General features: G+C 37.3%; 1 protein-coding gene across 6 annotated transcripts in view; it reads left to right on the top strand.

Moving 5' to 3' along the window:
* The window catches only part of PMS1 (PMS1 homolog 1, mismatch repair system component), a 102527-nt gene extending 94929 nt beyond the window's left edge, over positions 1–7598 (top strand). For all 6 annotated transcript variants that reach the window (XM_049615342.1, XM_049615345.1, XM_049615343.1 and 3 more), the window contains 2 exons: positions 3814–3974; positions 7370–7598. In XM_049615342.1, the coding sequence (XP_049471299.1) occupies positions 3814–3974; positions 7370–7534 (326 nt within the window). In that variant the 3' untranslated portion in view covers positions 7535–7598. The remainder of the gene's footprint in view (positions 1–3813; positions 3975–7369) is intronic.
* Positions 7599–13332: the final 5734 nt, after the last annotated feature.

The following is a 13332-nucleotide window of genomic DNA, read 5'->3' as shown; positions in this document are numbered from 1 at the left end:
ACTCCTTTAGATGGGAAAGATATACATAGTATATTGGAAAGGTCTAACAAAAGTGGACCTCTCTTACCTTTTTAAAAGGATTTTTACTTGTTTTGCCAGTTGGGTTTGTAACATCAGCAATCTTACTATTTGGAGAGTGAGTGATTTGATTCCATTGCTTTGCTAAAAAGACTGTGATAAAACTATTTACTTTGTATGGCAATTCACTGGGTGGAGAGAAAAGTAAATCCTTCTGGCTAGGAGACTTCAGTTTTCCTGGTTGGCCCTTTCTCTCTTCTTTCATAGCTTCCATATTTAACTCTTTTCTGCCCTAACTTCCTATGTTGGTCTTGTCCTACTACTTTCCCTTCATCTGGTATCAGAGGTGCTGCGTAGAGTCATCCCACTGTCCCCTCTCCTGTTTGTCCCTAAAGCTGTCATGACCAAGGTGTAGAAAAATAAAGTTCAACCAAAACAGTGTTGAAAATTTTTACAGGAATGTTTTACTGAGACATAAAAAGAAAATAAGTAAAAACAATGTACAAAACTATGAAATTAGATATATACAGAAAATGTTTTGGTGCAACAAACTTTAACTTCATTGACTTTTGCAGTTTTAGGAACACCTACCGTGAAATTTCTTACCTTCTACCTCAGTCTGGATATTTAGATTTGGAGTGAAAAGCTAGTCCAAATCTCAACTCTGCCATTTAAAGGGTTTTCTTGGGAAAGTCATTTGGCCTCAATATTTTCTCATTATAACAACTAATAATTATTGAATAATTATAATGTACAGGGCACGATTCTAAATATAAATGTATTAATTTAATCTTCCTAATAGCCCTATGAAGTATGTTCTATTGCTGTCTCCATTTTATAGATGGAAAAATCAAGGCACAACGAAGTTTGCTTAAGGATACACGGTTAGTGGTAGAACAAGGATTTAAACCCAAGCATCTTTATAGGCTACCTTTTAACTAATTTATTATATTGCTTCTTTTAAAGTGGAGATATTGGGGCGCCTGGGTGGCTCAGTCGGTTAAGCATCCGACTTCAGCTCAGGTCACGATCTCGCGGTCTGCGAGTTCAAGCCCCGCGTCAGTCCCTGGGCTGATGGCTCAGAGCCTGGAGCCTGCTTCCGATTCTGTGTCTCCCTCTCTCTCTGCCCCTCCCCCGTTCATGCTCTGTCTCTCTCTGTCTCAAGAATGAATAAAAATGTTAAAAAAATAAATAAATAAAGTGGAGATATTTACTTTATAAAGTAGTTAGCACTTAACTAGGTACTTACAGAAATCAATACGCATAGTATTTGACAGTGGTAGGTGTTTGAATATTCTCTTTTCTTCCCATCTTCCAGTACCCCTTTCTGAAAGGACTTGTCCTCATTTCTTTTAGTCATAGAAATCTTTCTTCCTTGGGACCCCTAACATCTTTTTAATTTATTTGAAGTGTGAAGCTAGGGGTGTGTGTATGTATATATGTAGTTAAATATTTTTTTCTTAATCTATTTTTCTGATTAACAATGTGGTATTGCTGGCAGGTGCCATTTTTTTTTTTTTTTTTTTTTTTTTGCATTTCTCATCCCTGAATGCAGCCAAATCAACACCAAACACCAAGCCATCTTGCACACCTATAAAACTGATTTGAGGATTAACACAGCAATCTGCACAACTTGAACCACAGAATTCCGCAGGTTCACAGCAATTTTTTTTTAAGTTAGGATAGCTAACTTTTTATTTTTTTATTTTTGAGTTACCCAGTAAGTTTCTATCTGACAGATGCTTTCAGCTCTTAGCTTTGTGGAAGTGTTTTTTAAGGCCTTTGGAATACCAGGTACCTTGCATGGCACCAGAGATAAAAATGAATAAGACTTATCTGCAAACTGACTTGATTTGATTAGAATTAACTTTACTTAGATTGTCATCAGCATTATTTATCTTACCAATAACAAACACATCAGATTAAAAACTCTCATGTTCTTTTCTTTTTTAAGCCCTTTTTTTCCCTTCATTAATTTTTATGTCATGTTTTCCTAAAGACCACTTTTTTTTTAGAGTTTGTTGTCTTAGACTAACTTTGGATAAACAGTTTGCCAGTTGTCAGAAAACATCGTTGAATAAAGACATTTAAAAAAGAGGAAGAATAATACATTTGGCTTTGAGGGAAGGTTCTGAATGTGATCCTAAGAATTTTGCTTGTTAATGGGAATAGCGTTTTGTTTTACATCAACAAGAATTCCATATTTTAGGAGGTGGAAACTTGTCGGGGCACCTGGGTGGCTCAGTTGGTTAAGCATCCATCTGACTCTTGATTTCAGCTCAGGTTATGATCTCACAACTCGTGGGTTTGAGTCCCAAGATGGGCTAAGTTTCCTATATCTGAATGTTTCAAATCTAGAAATTAAAATATTGCTTAATTTCCTCATCTGTTGCCAAATACTTTATTCACATCCACAAGTAATTGTGTGAAATGTGTATTATTTTCCAGGGCAAATGTAGTAAGTATTAGACTTTTCAGTCTAATCATAGCATAAAAAGTACAGAACCAGCATAGTGAAGTCTCTTAGCTGATGTTTTTGTAATTTACTTATCTGTATATATGTGTAAAAATATGTGAACTAGAATATTCTGCTTCTTCCTCTTTGCCTACCTAAACCCTGTATCAAGTCCCATTTAAATTCCCCTTTTATTTCCCTTCATTCAACTCTTGTGTTTTATCCCTTAATGTTTAATTATAGATATTCTTCTGTTACTCTATAGTTGTTTCCAAGGAGGAACATAGGATGCCTCCTCTATTATACCACCACTGCATCTTATCCAGGTCAAGGAACTGATCTGTAACTGGAAACAGATTGGGTATAGGATCACTGACATCTCAGGATCTGAAACTCTTCAAGCTATATCACTCCTTTTTTTTTTCATCTATTGATAGCTACCACTTATCCAACATTGGACTGTCTCATTTTCTTTACTTCTAGCTAACCATGGTATGAAATTCAATATTAACAGTGTTACACAGAGCCAAAGAAGACAATCTCTGCTATTTTGCAGCATTTTAAAATGCATTCTAAAGCCAAATTTGATCCTTTGGAATTTATATTGTTATGGGTATTTTACCCCATTATATATCCAATCTAGTTTTTAGTTTTATTTTAATCACTAAATTAAAGTAGTTTAATAAATAATGTCAGCTTTAAATATTGTTTCACTAAAATATTTTAAAACATTTAAAACATTAGTATTTCATTTTCTCACGTTAGTGATATATTAATAAGTTAGTATAGTGGTAATCATTTGTAATATATAAGTGTATCAAGTCAATACTTTGTAAACCATAAATTTGTATAGTGTTTATCAATTATATCTCAATAAAGTTGGAAAAAATAAATTACTATGAATATTTTTATAATTAAGTTAAAATAGTCACAGAGATAATTCAGGCCTTTAAGCTAGATATTAACCTAATAGAATAGAATTTGAACAGCAACAGTTGTTAAAACACTTAAATCAATTTTATTTTAATAAATATCATGGGACTCCATTTTCTCTCCAAAGTAGGAAGTGTTCTACACAAATGGAGAGAACAGAAGTGCAATAACAGAGATACAAAGCACATGTGGTGTCTATGAGCACTTATGACTTAATGTGAAATCCTATGGGAAATTATCATTTGTTCTCCAACTAAGGAACAAAACTTTGTCCTGACTATATTAAATTCTAAGGAAGGTTCACTAAATGTTTTCACAGTGATTTTGTTTTTAATAGGCATTTTCTGGAATATAATTCAAACAAAACTAACTATATCTACATGTGGTTTTATTTATTTTTCTTTTAGGTGTTTCCATTGCTGAAGACTACTTGGAAATAGAAGAAATGGCTAATTGTCTCCCATTCTATGGAGTGATGGACTTAAAAGAAATTCTTAATGCCATATTAAACAAAAATGCAAAGGAAGTTTATGAATGTAGACCTCGTAAAGTGATAAGTTATTTGGAGGTATGCATTATTAGATTATGTAGGTTGTTTAGGTTTTAAGATACTTAACTGTTTATCAATAAAATAGTAAACATTCAAAATAGTAAAGTTTCTATTAGGTTTATTATATGTTTGCAAGAAGAAATACTACCAAAAAAAGAAAACTTCATTAAAAGTTTGACATCATAAACTGGTTGTAGTAAACTCTATCATGGATCCTTACCATAACATTATTTCCTGAGTACATATTGAGGAAGAGCCCTATGAATGACACCCTTTATAGTGATGGTTTTTCTGAGGTTTTTTGTTTGTTTGTTTTTGTTTTTTGTTTGGAGTAGTTTTTCTGATTTTTAAGAAAAGATTCAAAATTTCTCCACTTTTACACCAAATACCTGTCTATAAAGGATTTTAAGCCCTGATCTCTTCAAAAGCAAAAAGGGAGAGTAAGTGAAAGATGTAGATTATTGAATAAATGGAAATTTTAGTTTTTTAGGAATATTTACCACAAATAAGAAATAAAACAGTGGGTTAAAAAATGAATTCTAAAGTAATAGAGGATGGAAGAAGCTTATAAGGTTTTAAATGTTCAAGTATATGATAGTAGTGGGAAAACAATAGTGATTGTCTGTGTTTGAAGTTCTATCCCTTAAGTTTGGTATTTTAAAAACAAACCTGAATGTAAATAAAATCTGTTTTCTCCCTTTTAAAAAAAAATGGGCCATTTTTGGTTAGACTTTTACCATGGTGTGTGCCCATTGCATTCTGAGGGTCAGACTTTTGGAAAGTCCACTTTTTACCCTTTCTGAAGATTGTATTCAATAGTATTCAGTGAGTCCTTCAAGAGCTTTGCCTTGTGGAACTTCCTAGCCTATTGTGGGAGCAATTTAACACGGATAGTTTCTAATGGCTTCAAAGGAATCTTTTCTTACGAAAGAGGTAGTATAAACTTAAACGAAGGTTGAAGGAGTTGAGGGGCATGTTTTGGGTATTGAAGAACCATGTGGAAAGAAATACGATTTCAAAAATAACAAAAATGGTTGGATATTTAGATATAAATATTTTTACTAATATTATACTTCTCATTACATTGAGGCAATTGTGGATTGATTGTTAAGGAAGAGAGCCTGGGAAAAAAAGAACTTCCATAAGATCTACAGGCATATTAACATTTAAGGTCAAGCTGAATAAGATGAATCAGAAATAAAAGATAGGAGAATAAAAGAAAAACCAAACAGAGGTACATATAAAAGTTAAGGAACGAAAGAAATTTAAAAATGAGTAATTAGTATCATATTCTCTATAGGGTAATAGTTGCTAGAAGACCATCGGGTATGGCTGCTAGATAGCAGTAATAATAGAAAAATAGTCAGGAGAAGACTTGCCAATGGCCGAACAGTGGAGCAGTGGTTAAAAAGTGTAGGCTGCAAGTCACATGGTGTTAAAAAAAGAGAGATTAGCTTGTCTGTGTTTCTGTGTTGTTGATGGGAAAGACTGACATAAAAGATTAGAGAGCGGATGTTCCAAAAGAGGCAGGAAGGAAGATGGGATAAAAGATATAAGCTTTAGAAAGGAGAAACTGTTCTCTTAAGAGCAGAAGAGAGGGAAAATAAAAGTAAAAATATTTTGAGGTAAACTTGAGAGAAGTGATGTATGTGATCCATGTGGGAAAGGAGTAGGAAAAGTTATCTGCTGAGAGTGAAGAGGCTGGGGAGGCATTGGGGATTTGATTGTAGTAGAGAATATCTGAAAATAAGAGTTGTAGGTACTGTAAGAGAAGGTTGATTAGAGAAGAATAAGATGTCCAAATGGCATTGAGGACTCATAAGAGTTAACACTGGTATTGGATCCAGCCAGGACAGTTTGGAAATTTTCTAACAGTGCTTGGTACAATTTATCCAGCTGTAGCAATTAGCAAGATGAATATGTAGAACAAGGAGGTGAGTGAGCAAATTTGAACCCATAGTGTATATACAAGAAACTGTGTTATGTCCTAGAGGAATAAATATGGTTCCTAGAGGAACCTAAAGATGAATTAGGTTCTAGTAGGAATCAAAAATGAATGCAGGAAGCTGGAGATAATATCCTTAATGTCTCACTAACTATTCAGGACCTTAAGTAGGGAAAGATAAGAAAGGTGCTGGTGAGGCAGAAAATTAAGGAGGGATTGAGGAGATTACAGGTCAAATTAAAGAAAAGAATAGGTTTAGTTAGAAAGGAATAGGATGGTTGGAAAGATAAAGGGAAGAGGGTGTGTGGTTGCAGAGAATAATATTAGGCTCACCTTCTTTGAAAAAAAAAATTTAATGTTTATTTTTGAGAGAGAGAGAAAGAGTGTGAGATGAGGAGGGGCAGAGAGAAGAGGGAGACACAGAATCCAAAGCAGGCTCCACGCTCCAAACTGCCAGCCAGACTCAGGGCTCAAACCCATGAGCCTTGAGATCATGACCTGAGCTGAAGTTGGACGCTTAATCAGCTGAGCTACCCAGGTACCCTTAGGCTCAAGTTCTTTGAAGTACAAGAATTTTTTTAAAATAAATCTTAAAAGAAGCTAGCTTTGCTAATACTATTTACCCCTAAACGTTCAGTTTTTCCTATCTCAGAAAACAGCATCACCATACTGAAAATGCAAACATTATCCTTGGGTCTATATCCATCATAACTAGTCCACCAGCAAGTCTTGACTCTACCTCCTGCTCGTGTCAGGAGTCTTTAAACCTCCTTCCATCTCCACTGCTATCACCCTTGTCAAAGACTCACCAGGACTGTAGTAATTGCCTGCAAGACTGCTTCTCTTCTTGACCTGCCTCAAACCATACTTCACAGAACAGCAAAACTGATTGTTTTAAAATGTGAAGCAAATATTAGGCTCTTGCTTTAAAACCCCCTGGTTATTTCCCTGTGCATTCATCCTGTCCTAAAGGGTGATCTGGCCCCTACTTAACTCCCTTTCTTGTTTCCCTTTTCTACTTAGTAACTATGCTACACCCACAGTGACCATTCAGTTCTTTCTGTTACTTCTGCCTGAAATGCTTTTCTTACCCCATGATCTTTGCATTATTTCTTATTTAAATTGAAACTTAAATGTCACCTTGAAGAAGCTTTCCCTAACCACACAATCACTCTCTATCTTGTTGCCCAGTTTAATTTTGCACACTATTACTTACTGAAATTTTGTCTTTTTATGTTTTGTTTCTCTGCACTAGAATAGAATATAAATTTCACAAGAACAAGGATGTTGTTTGTCTTATTCTTCTCTATGTGTAGAACCTACAATAATGACTAACATAATTTGTGCTTCATATGTAAATGAGTAATAAAAAGAATATAATCAATTTTCTGCCTTCTCTCTTGCCAGAAATAACAGGTTTTCTGCTTCAGGGTGTATCATGGTAAAATGTATGGCTTTCTCTTCACAGGGAGAAGCAGTGCGTCTTTCTAGACAGTTGCCGATGTACTTGTCAAAAGAGGACATCCAAGACATTATGTACAGAATGAAGCACGAATTTGGAAATGAAATTAAAGGGTGTGTTCATGGTCGCCCATTTTTTCATCATTTAATCCATATTCCAGAAGCTACCTAATTAAATATGTTTAAGAAATTTGTTCCTATTAAAATTGATAATAAAACGAGTCAGTTTTAAACCATCTTTGTATTATCATGTATTAAATGGTTATTTTATAAGTGAGGATTTACTGACTTGCATATTGAAAAAGGATTCAAAAACTGGAAAACTTAAATAAACTAACATTGACTGTTCATTTTATTCTGAAGAACCAGCTGTCATAATAATTATTGGTTGTAAACCCCGAACTCCAAATACCTAGTATTCTTGGGTGGTTGATTTACTAAGGGCTGTGGACTAAATCATGTCCCTAAAATTTGTATGTTGAAGTCCTAACCCCTAGTGTGATGGTATTTGGAAATAGGGTCTTTTAGGAGGTAATTAGGTTTAGATGAAGTCATAAGAGTAAGGGCCCTCATGGTAGGATTAGTGCCCTTATAAGAAGAGACACCAGAGCTTTTGCTCACCCTCTCCTTTTCTCCTACCAACCCCCATGTGAAGATACAGTGAGAAGGTGGCCCTTCATGATCCAGTAATAGAGATCTCACCACAAACCATGCTGACACCTTGATCTTGGACTTCTAGCCTCTAGAACTGTGAGAAAATAAATGTTGTGCTTTTAAGCCACCAGTCTGTGGTATTTTGTTATGGCAGCCTGAGTGGACTTTTACACTGGGTCGGTCCCATGCAGAGAGAAATGACACAGACTGAGCTGGCATATCTGACAGAAGTTATCAGTGTTGTTTAAAGTATGATGGGGAGACAGGGAGTGGGAGAAAGTGAGAAAATGAAGTTTAGAGGAAAAGAAGTTTAGCTTTCAAAATCCTGCCATTTACCTCTATTTTGGGGTAACAGTTTAGAAATTGCTGTCTCTTAAATGGAAATTATTGGGTTTGGGGGTCAACATTTGTCAGAGAACATGGGAAGATCCAGAGATTTAACAAAATTTAGGTTAACGTTATTGTGTTTGTGTCCTTTCAAAAACTAGATCCCCCAGTGCACCAAAACACTTAATTTGCAAAAAGTTCATTTTATAAAGTAAAATGTCCTATACTGGATACATTATCTCCGTATTCCATATCATCTCAAGTTTAAATTTTTTTTTTAATTTTTAAAAAAATTTTTTTAACGTTTATGTATTTTTTTTAGACAGAGACAGAGCATGAATGGGGTGGGTCAGCGAGAGAGGGAGACACAGAATCCGAAACAGGCTCCAGGCTCCCAGCTGTCGGCACAGAGCCCGACGTGGGCCTCGAACTCACAGACCATGAGATAATGACCTGAGCCAAAGTCGGACGCTCAACCGATTGAGCCACCCAGGTGCCCCTAAAAAACTTTTTTTTAATTTTTTTTTTTTTTTTTTTGAGAGAGAGAGGAGACACAAAGCAGGCTCCAGGCTCTGAGCGGTCAGCACAGAGCCAGGTGCGGGGCTCCAACTCACAAACCGTAAGATCATGACCTGAGCTGAAGTCAGACGCTTAACCAATGGAGCCACCCAGGCGCCCCAAAAAGTTTTAAATTTTTTTTTTAAATTATTTTTCTAAGCAAAGATCACAAAGACCTTGCCTCATGTTTTATTCTATATATATATTTTAACCTTTTATTTATTTTTGAGACAGGAAGAGACAGAGCATGAACAGGGGAGGGTCAGAGAGAAGGAGACACAGAATCCAAAACAGGCTCCAGGCTCTGAGCTGTCAGCACAGAGCCGGACGCCGGGCTCGAACTCACAGACCACGAGATCATGACCTGAGCCGAAGTCGGCTGCTCAACCGACTGAGCCACCCAGGCGCCCCAAGAAGTTTTAAATTCTTAAGACCCTTGTGTTAAGAGGTACAAATTGTGATACCCTAGAAATCTACCTGTAGACGGTCCTTTTTTCCTGCCAGCACAGTCCTCTTACCAATAACCTAAATAGTATGTATTTTTTCCATTACCTCCTTTCAAAGTTTGGGGCCCCTCTCTAGGAGACATTTCTGGTAGTAATCTTTTTTTTTTTAATTTTTTTAAATTTTTTAACCTTTATTGATCTTTGAGACAGAGAGCATGAACGGGGGGAGGTTCAGAGAGAGAGGGAGACACAGAATCTGAAACAGGCTCCAGGCTCTGAGCTGTTAGCACAGAGCCTGACGCAGGGCTCGAACTCACGGACTGTGAGATCATGACCTGAGCTGAAGTCGACGCTCAACCGACTAAGCCACCCAGGCGCCCCGGTAGTAATCCTTTTTAAATTTTTTTTTGTTTTTAACGTTTTATTTATTTTATTTATTTTTGAGACAGAGAGAGGCAGAGCATGAACGGGGGAGGGGCAAAGAGAGAGGGAGACAGAATCGGAAGCAGGCTCCAGGCTCCAGAGCCATCAACCCAGAGCCCGACGCGGGGCTCAAACTCACGGATCGCGAGATCGTGACCTGAGCTGAAGTCGGACGCTTAACCGACTGAGCCACCCAGGCGCCCCAGTAATCCTTTTTGAAAACACTGGGTAAATTGAAGAAAGAGAAGCCTACAGAGACATAAAAGATGAAATTTGCATCATACATTTGTACCAGCAAATGTATGTAAGCAAAATTTAGTACTCATTTTGTAGCTGATAACAGTCAGTTGTTGCAAAAGGTCCTACAATGGCCTCTAAAACAAAGCTTTTTCTTTGCACTTATGGGTCATGCCCGATGAGACTAGTAGTAATGACGGCAGGTATTTATTACCTATTTGCTAGATACACTACGCACTTACCTTGTATGATCTCATTTAATCTTCACAACAAATTTAAGATTGTAAGTACTATTGAGACTCTAATCCTACCACTATTACACATCCTGCCATGAGAAATGGCCCTCAAGAGTCATTAGGGACAACAAAAACATAAGGGGTAAAATGAAAACTACAAAACATTTCCTGGCGCCGCTGTAAGGAATGCTACATCACCTTTGGGCTGCAACGCTTTCTCAGCGAGTCTGGTGGGTGGGATCGCGGTTGGTCCAGAAGAGGCCCCTTCTCTGGGCATCTTAGGAGTCTGCGGAAGCCCCGCCCCAACGCACTGCCGGGCTTCCTTCCCCATCCCCCACAAGCCCTTGCGGCTGCCGTGGCCCCACCGGACAAAATGGCGGGAGCGGGTGGCAGCGACGGCCAAGCCCTGGCTCCCAGGATGGAGGTAACGGCTGATGCATTTTGGTCAGCTGGCGCTAGGCATTACGAGCAAGGGGAGGAGATCTAGAGAGAAAGAAAAGCCCACCCCAAATTGCCCATTTTTCTCACTAGCTTGCGGTTTGGCCGGGGAGAGGGACGACCCTCAGGGAGTGAATTCTTAAAGTGCTCTTGAGACCCAAGGGCTTAGTTTAAGATCCCACCCATAGCTGGAGCGCAGAAGTGACGCCAAAGCCATGCAGAGGCGAGGCTTGCAGGCCTCTCTTGCTTGGCCCTTTTGCTTTGAGGGTAGCCACGCGTGGTCCGGCAGTGCCTACGACGTTTAGTTTAACCTGAAAAATGTTAGGCCCTAATTCAGATGGACAGGTTTTTGTTGTTATTTTCACTGGCTATTTGATTCTCTGTGATCTTATGCACATTTTCTGCCTAGAAATTGCCAACTATCTCACCAGCAGCCTGCATTTCTTAAGTAAAAATGTAAATATGACCTATTTATTGGGCCCCCAAATTTTGACCCACTAACTTAAAAACCAAAGTTGCCGGGCAAATTAAAATACCAATAATATTAAGGTATTTAAATGAATTAGACTTATTCTTGGAATTGGAGCGTTCTAGATTGACTATGGCAAACCAGTGTTGGTGGATTCATAGTTAATAAAAAGAATCTTTGAGGTGGTCTAATCCAACCCAATTTTGCAGACAAATAATTAAATGATTTGCCTGAGTGTCCACAGATAATCTAGTACTGTACTAGTTCTACCTCAAATGTCATTACCATAAACAAAACAAAGAAAGGTAAGTAGTGAAAGAAAAAATAAATTTGTACTGCAAAGCCAAATAAAAACTGATTTGATATTGTCAATTACTTCCTATCATAAGCATCAATAATTAAGAATTAACTGTTACCTTGGTCTAGATTTGTTGGTTGATCTCAACCTAAACTTAAAAATTTTTTAATATTCTAAACCTTTACTGTTTCCAGTAATACTAACAACACACCACTTAACTCTCACCACTATTGCCTTGAGATTGTTTTCTCTGCTTATTTTTTATTACACTTTATTACTCCTTAAACCACTACAGATTCATGTAAGGATACTTTCTCTAGTTTTTAAACTCCTGTCCCAGTGGTTATCAAATTTGAGCCATACAAATTGGAACCACTACCCTATCCTATATCAGAGCTCTCCCAACAATCTCAAGTTCATTCCTTTTAGCTCCTTATTTTTTCATCTCTGTAGTAAAGATGTTGAACTTGACCCCCAAGTACACAATCATTTCTAACATTCTATGATTTTGTTTCTTTCTATGTTGTCTTGAATGGTCATTAGCAGGACCTGGAATAACCTTGCTGCAGTTATTTAATTGAGTTAATCCCTGTGTTACTACTGACCATATTTAAGTACCTCTGAACTAGCCCACTTTTTCCATAAAATATTTTAAATTAATCAGTGGCAGGGGTGAGTGGAATAGATTTCTTCCACCCTACTCAAAGTGGACTAGAAATCACTCAACAAATTCCTCCATCTCTAATTGTATATTCATTTCCTTGTTTTTTCAATAACATTTACCAAGTGTCATGCTCAGTGCTGAAAAGAGAAGACATTCTTTGCCCTCTAGAGGAGAAAAACTATTGCAATCTAATATGATGAATGTTAGGAGGATATGTAGTATATACTACAGGAGTTTAAAGGGGCACCCATTTCAGCTTGGAGAAACTAGTAAGCTGAGCCTTGATAAAGAATTAGCTGGGAGAAGAAAGAAAAGAAGGGTATTTCAGGCAGACGGTACAGCATGTGCCAGTGCATTGGTGAATGCAAGGAATTCTACATCATTGGATCTTGAGGAGTAAATGGAGATTTGATTAGAATAATAGGCAGTACCTTGATCATAAAGGGTCTGAGGCCTCTAAGGATTTGGGAAATTTTATTATAAGTGTTGTGAAAATCCATTAAAATTTCAGAGCGGGTAAGTACACAGTAAGGTTCAGAAGACTTTAGCCAAGTTAAAACCAGATAGAGCAAGTTAGCGGGCTACTTCAGAATTCAGACAATGTGAGTGATCCAAATGAAAAGAGATAAAGGTTCTGTGGAGGCTAACAGAGTCTATTTGACAGGTATTAGGCCCTCATAGCCTTGTGGGGGTTTTCAGTTTGCCCCCACATGGGATGATACCATAATAGAATTAAAGTGGAAAAGAAGTCTCTCATTTGGCTAATTTATGGTGATAACATTACTAGAAGAATGGAGGCTCCTTTGGCTTTCCTTCCTACACTAAGAAGTCAGAGTAATTTCAGCTAATCGTTCTGAGTTTCTCATGGACTAGGAAAATCATTCAGTATCTTATAAAAAGGAAAAAAAAATTTTAATGTTTTATTTATTTTTGAGAGCAGAAGAAAGAATGGGAGCAGGGGAGGGAAAGAGAGAGGGGGAGACGCAAAATCCGAAGCAGGCTCCAGGCTTTAAGCTGTCAGCACAGAGCCTGATGCAGGGACTAAAACTCACGAGCTGTGAGATCATGACCTGAGCCAAAGTTGGATGCTTAACCACATGAGCCACCCAGGCACCCCCCTTTTTAAAAAAATTATTAGATCAGGTGTTTAAGTTGTAATCTAGGCTTGTATCTGGGGCCTTTTGGAAATCAACCTAAAGTTTCTAGTTGTTCCTTAAATA

This window comes from Panthera uncia, assembly GCF_023721935.1.
Source record: "Panthera uncia isolate 11264 chromosome C1 unlocalized genomic scaffold, Puncia_PCG_1.0 HiC_scaffold_3, whole genome shotgun sequence".
Classification (NCBI taxonomy): domain Eukaryota; kingdom Metazoa; phylum Chordata; class Mammalia; order Carnivora; family Felidae; genus Panthera; species Panthera uncia.
This window is presented reverse-complemented; position numbering and strand designations above follow the sequence as displayed.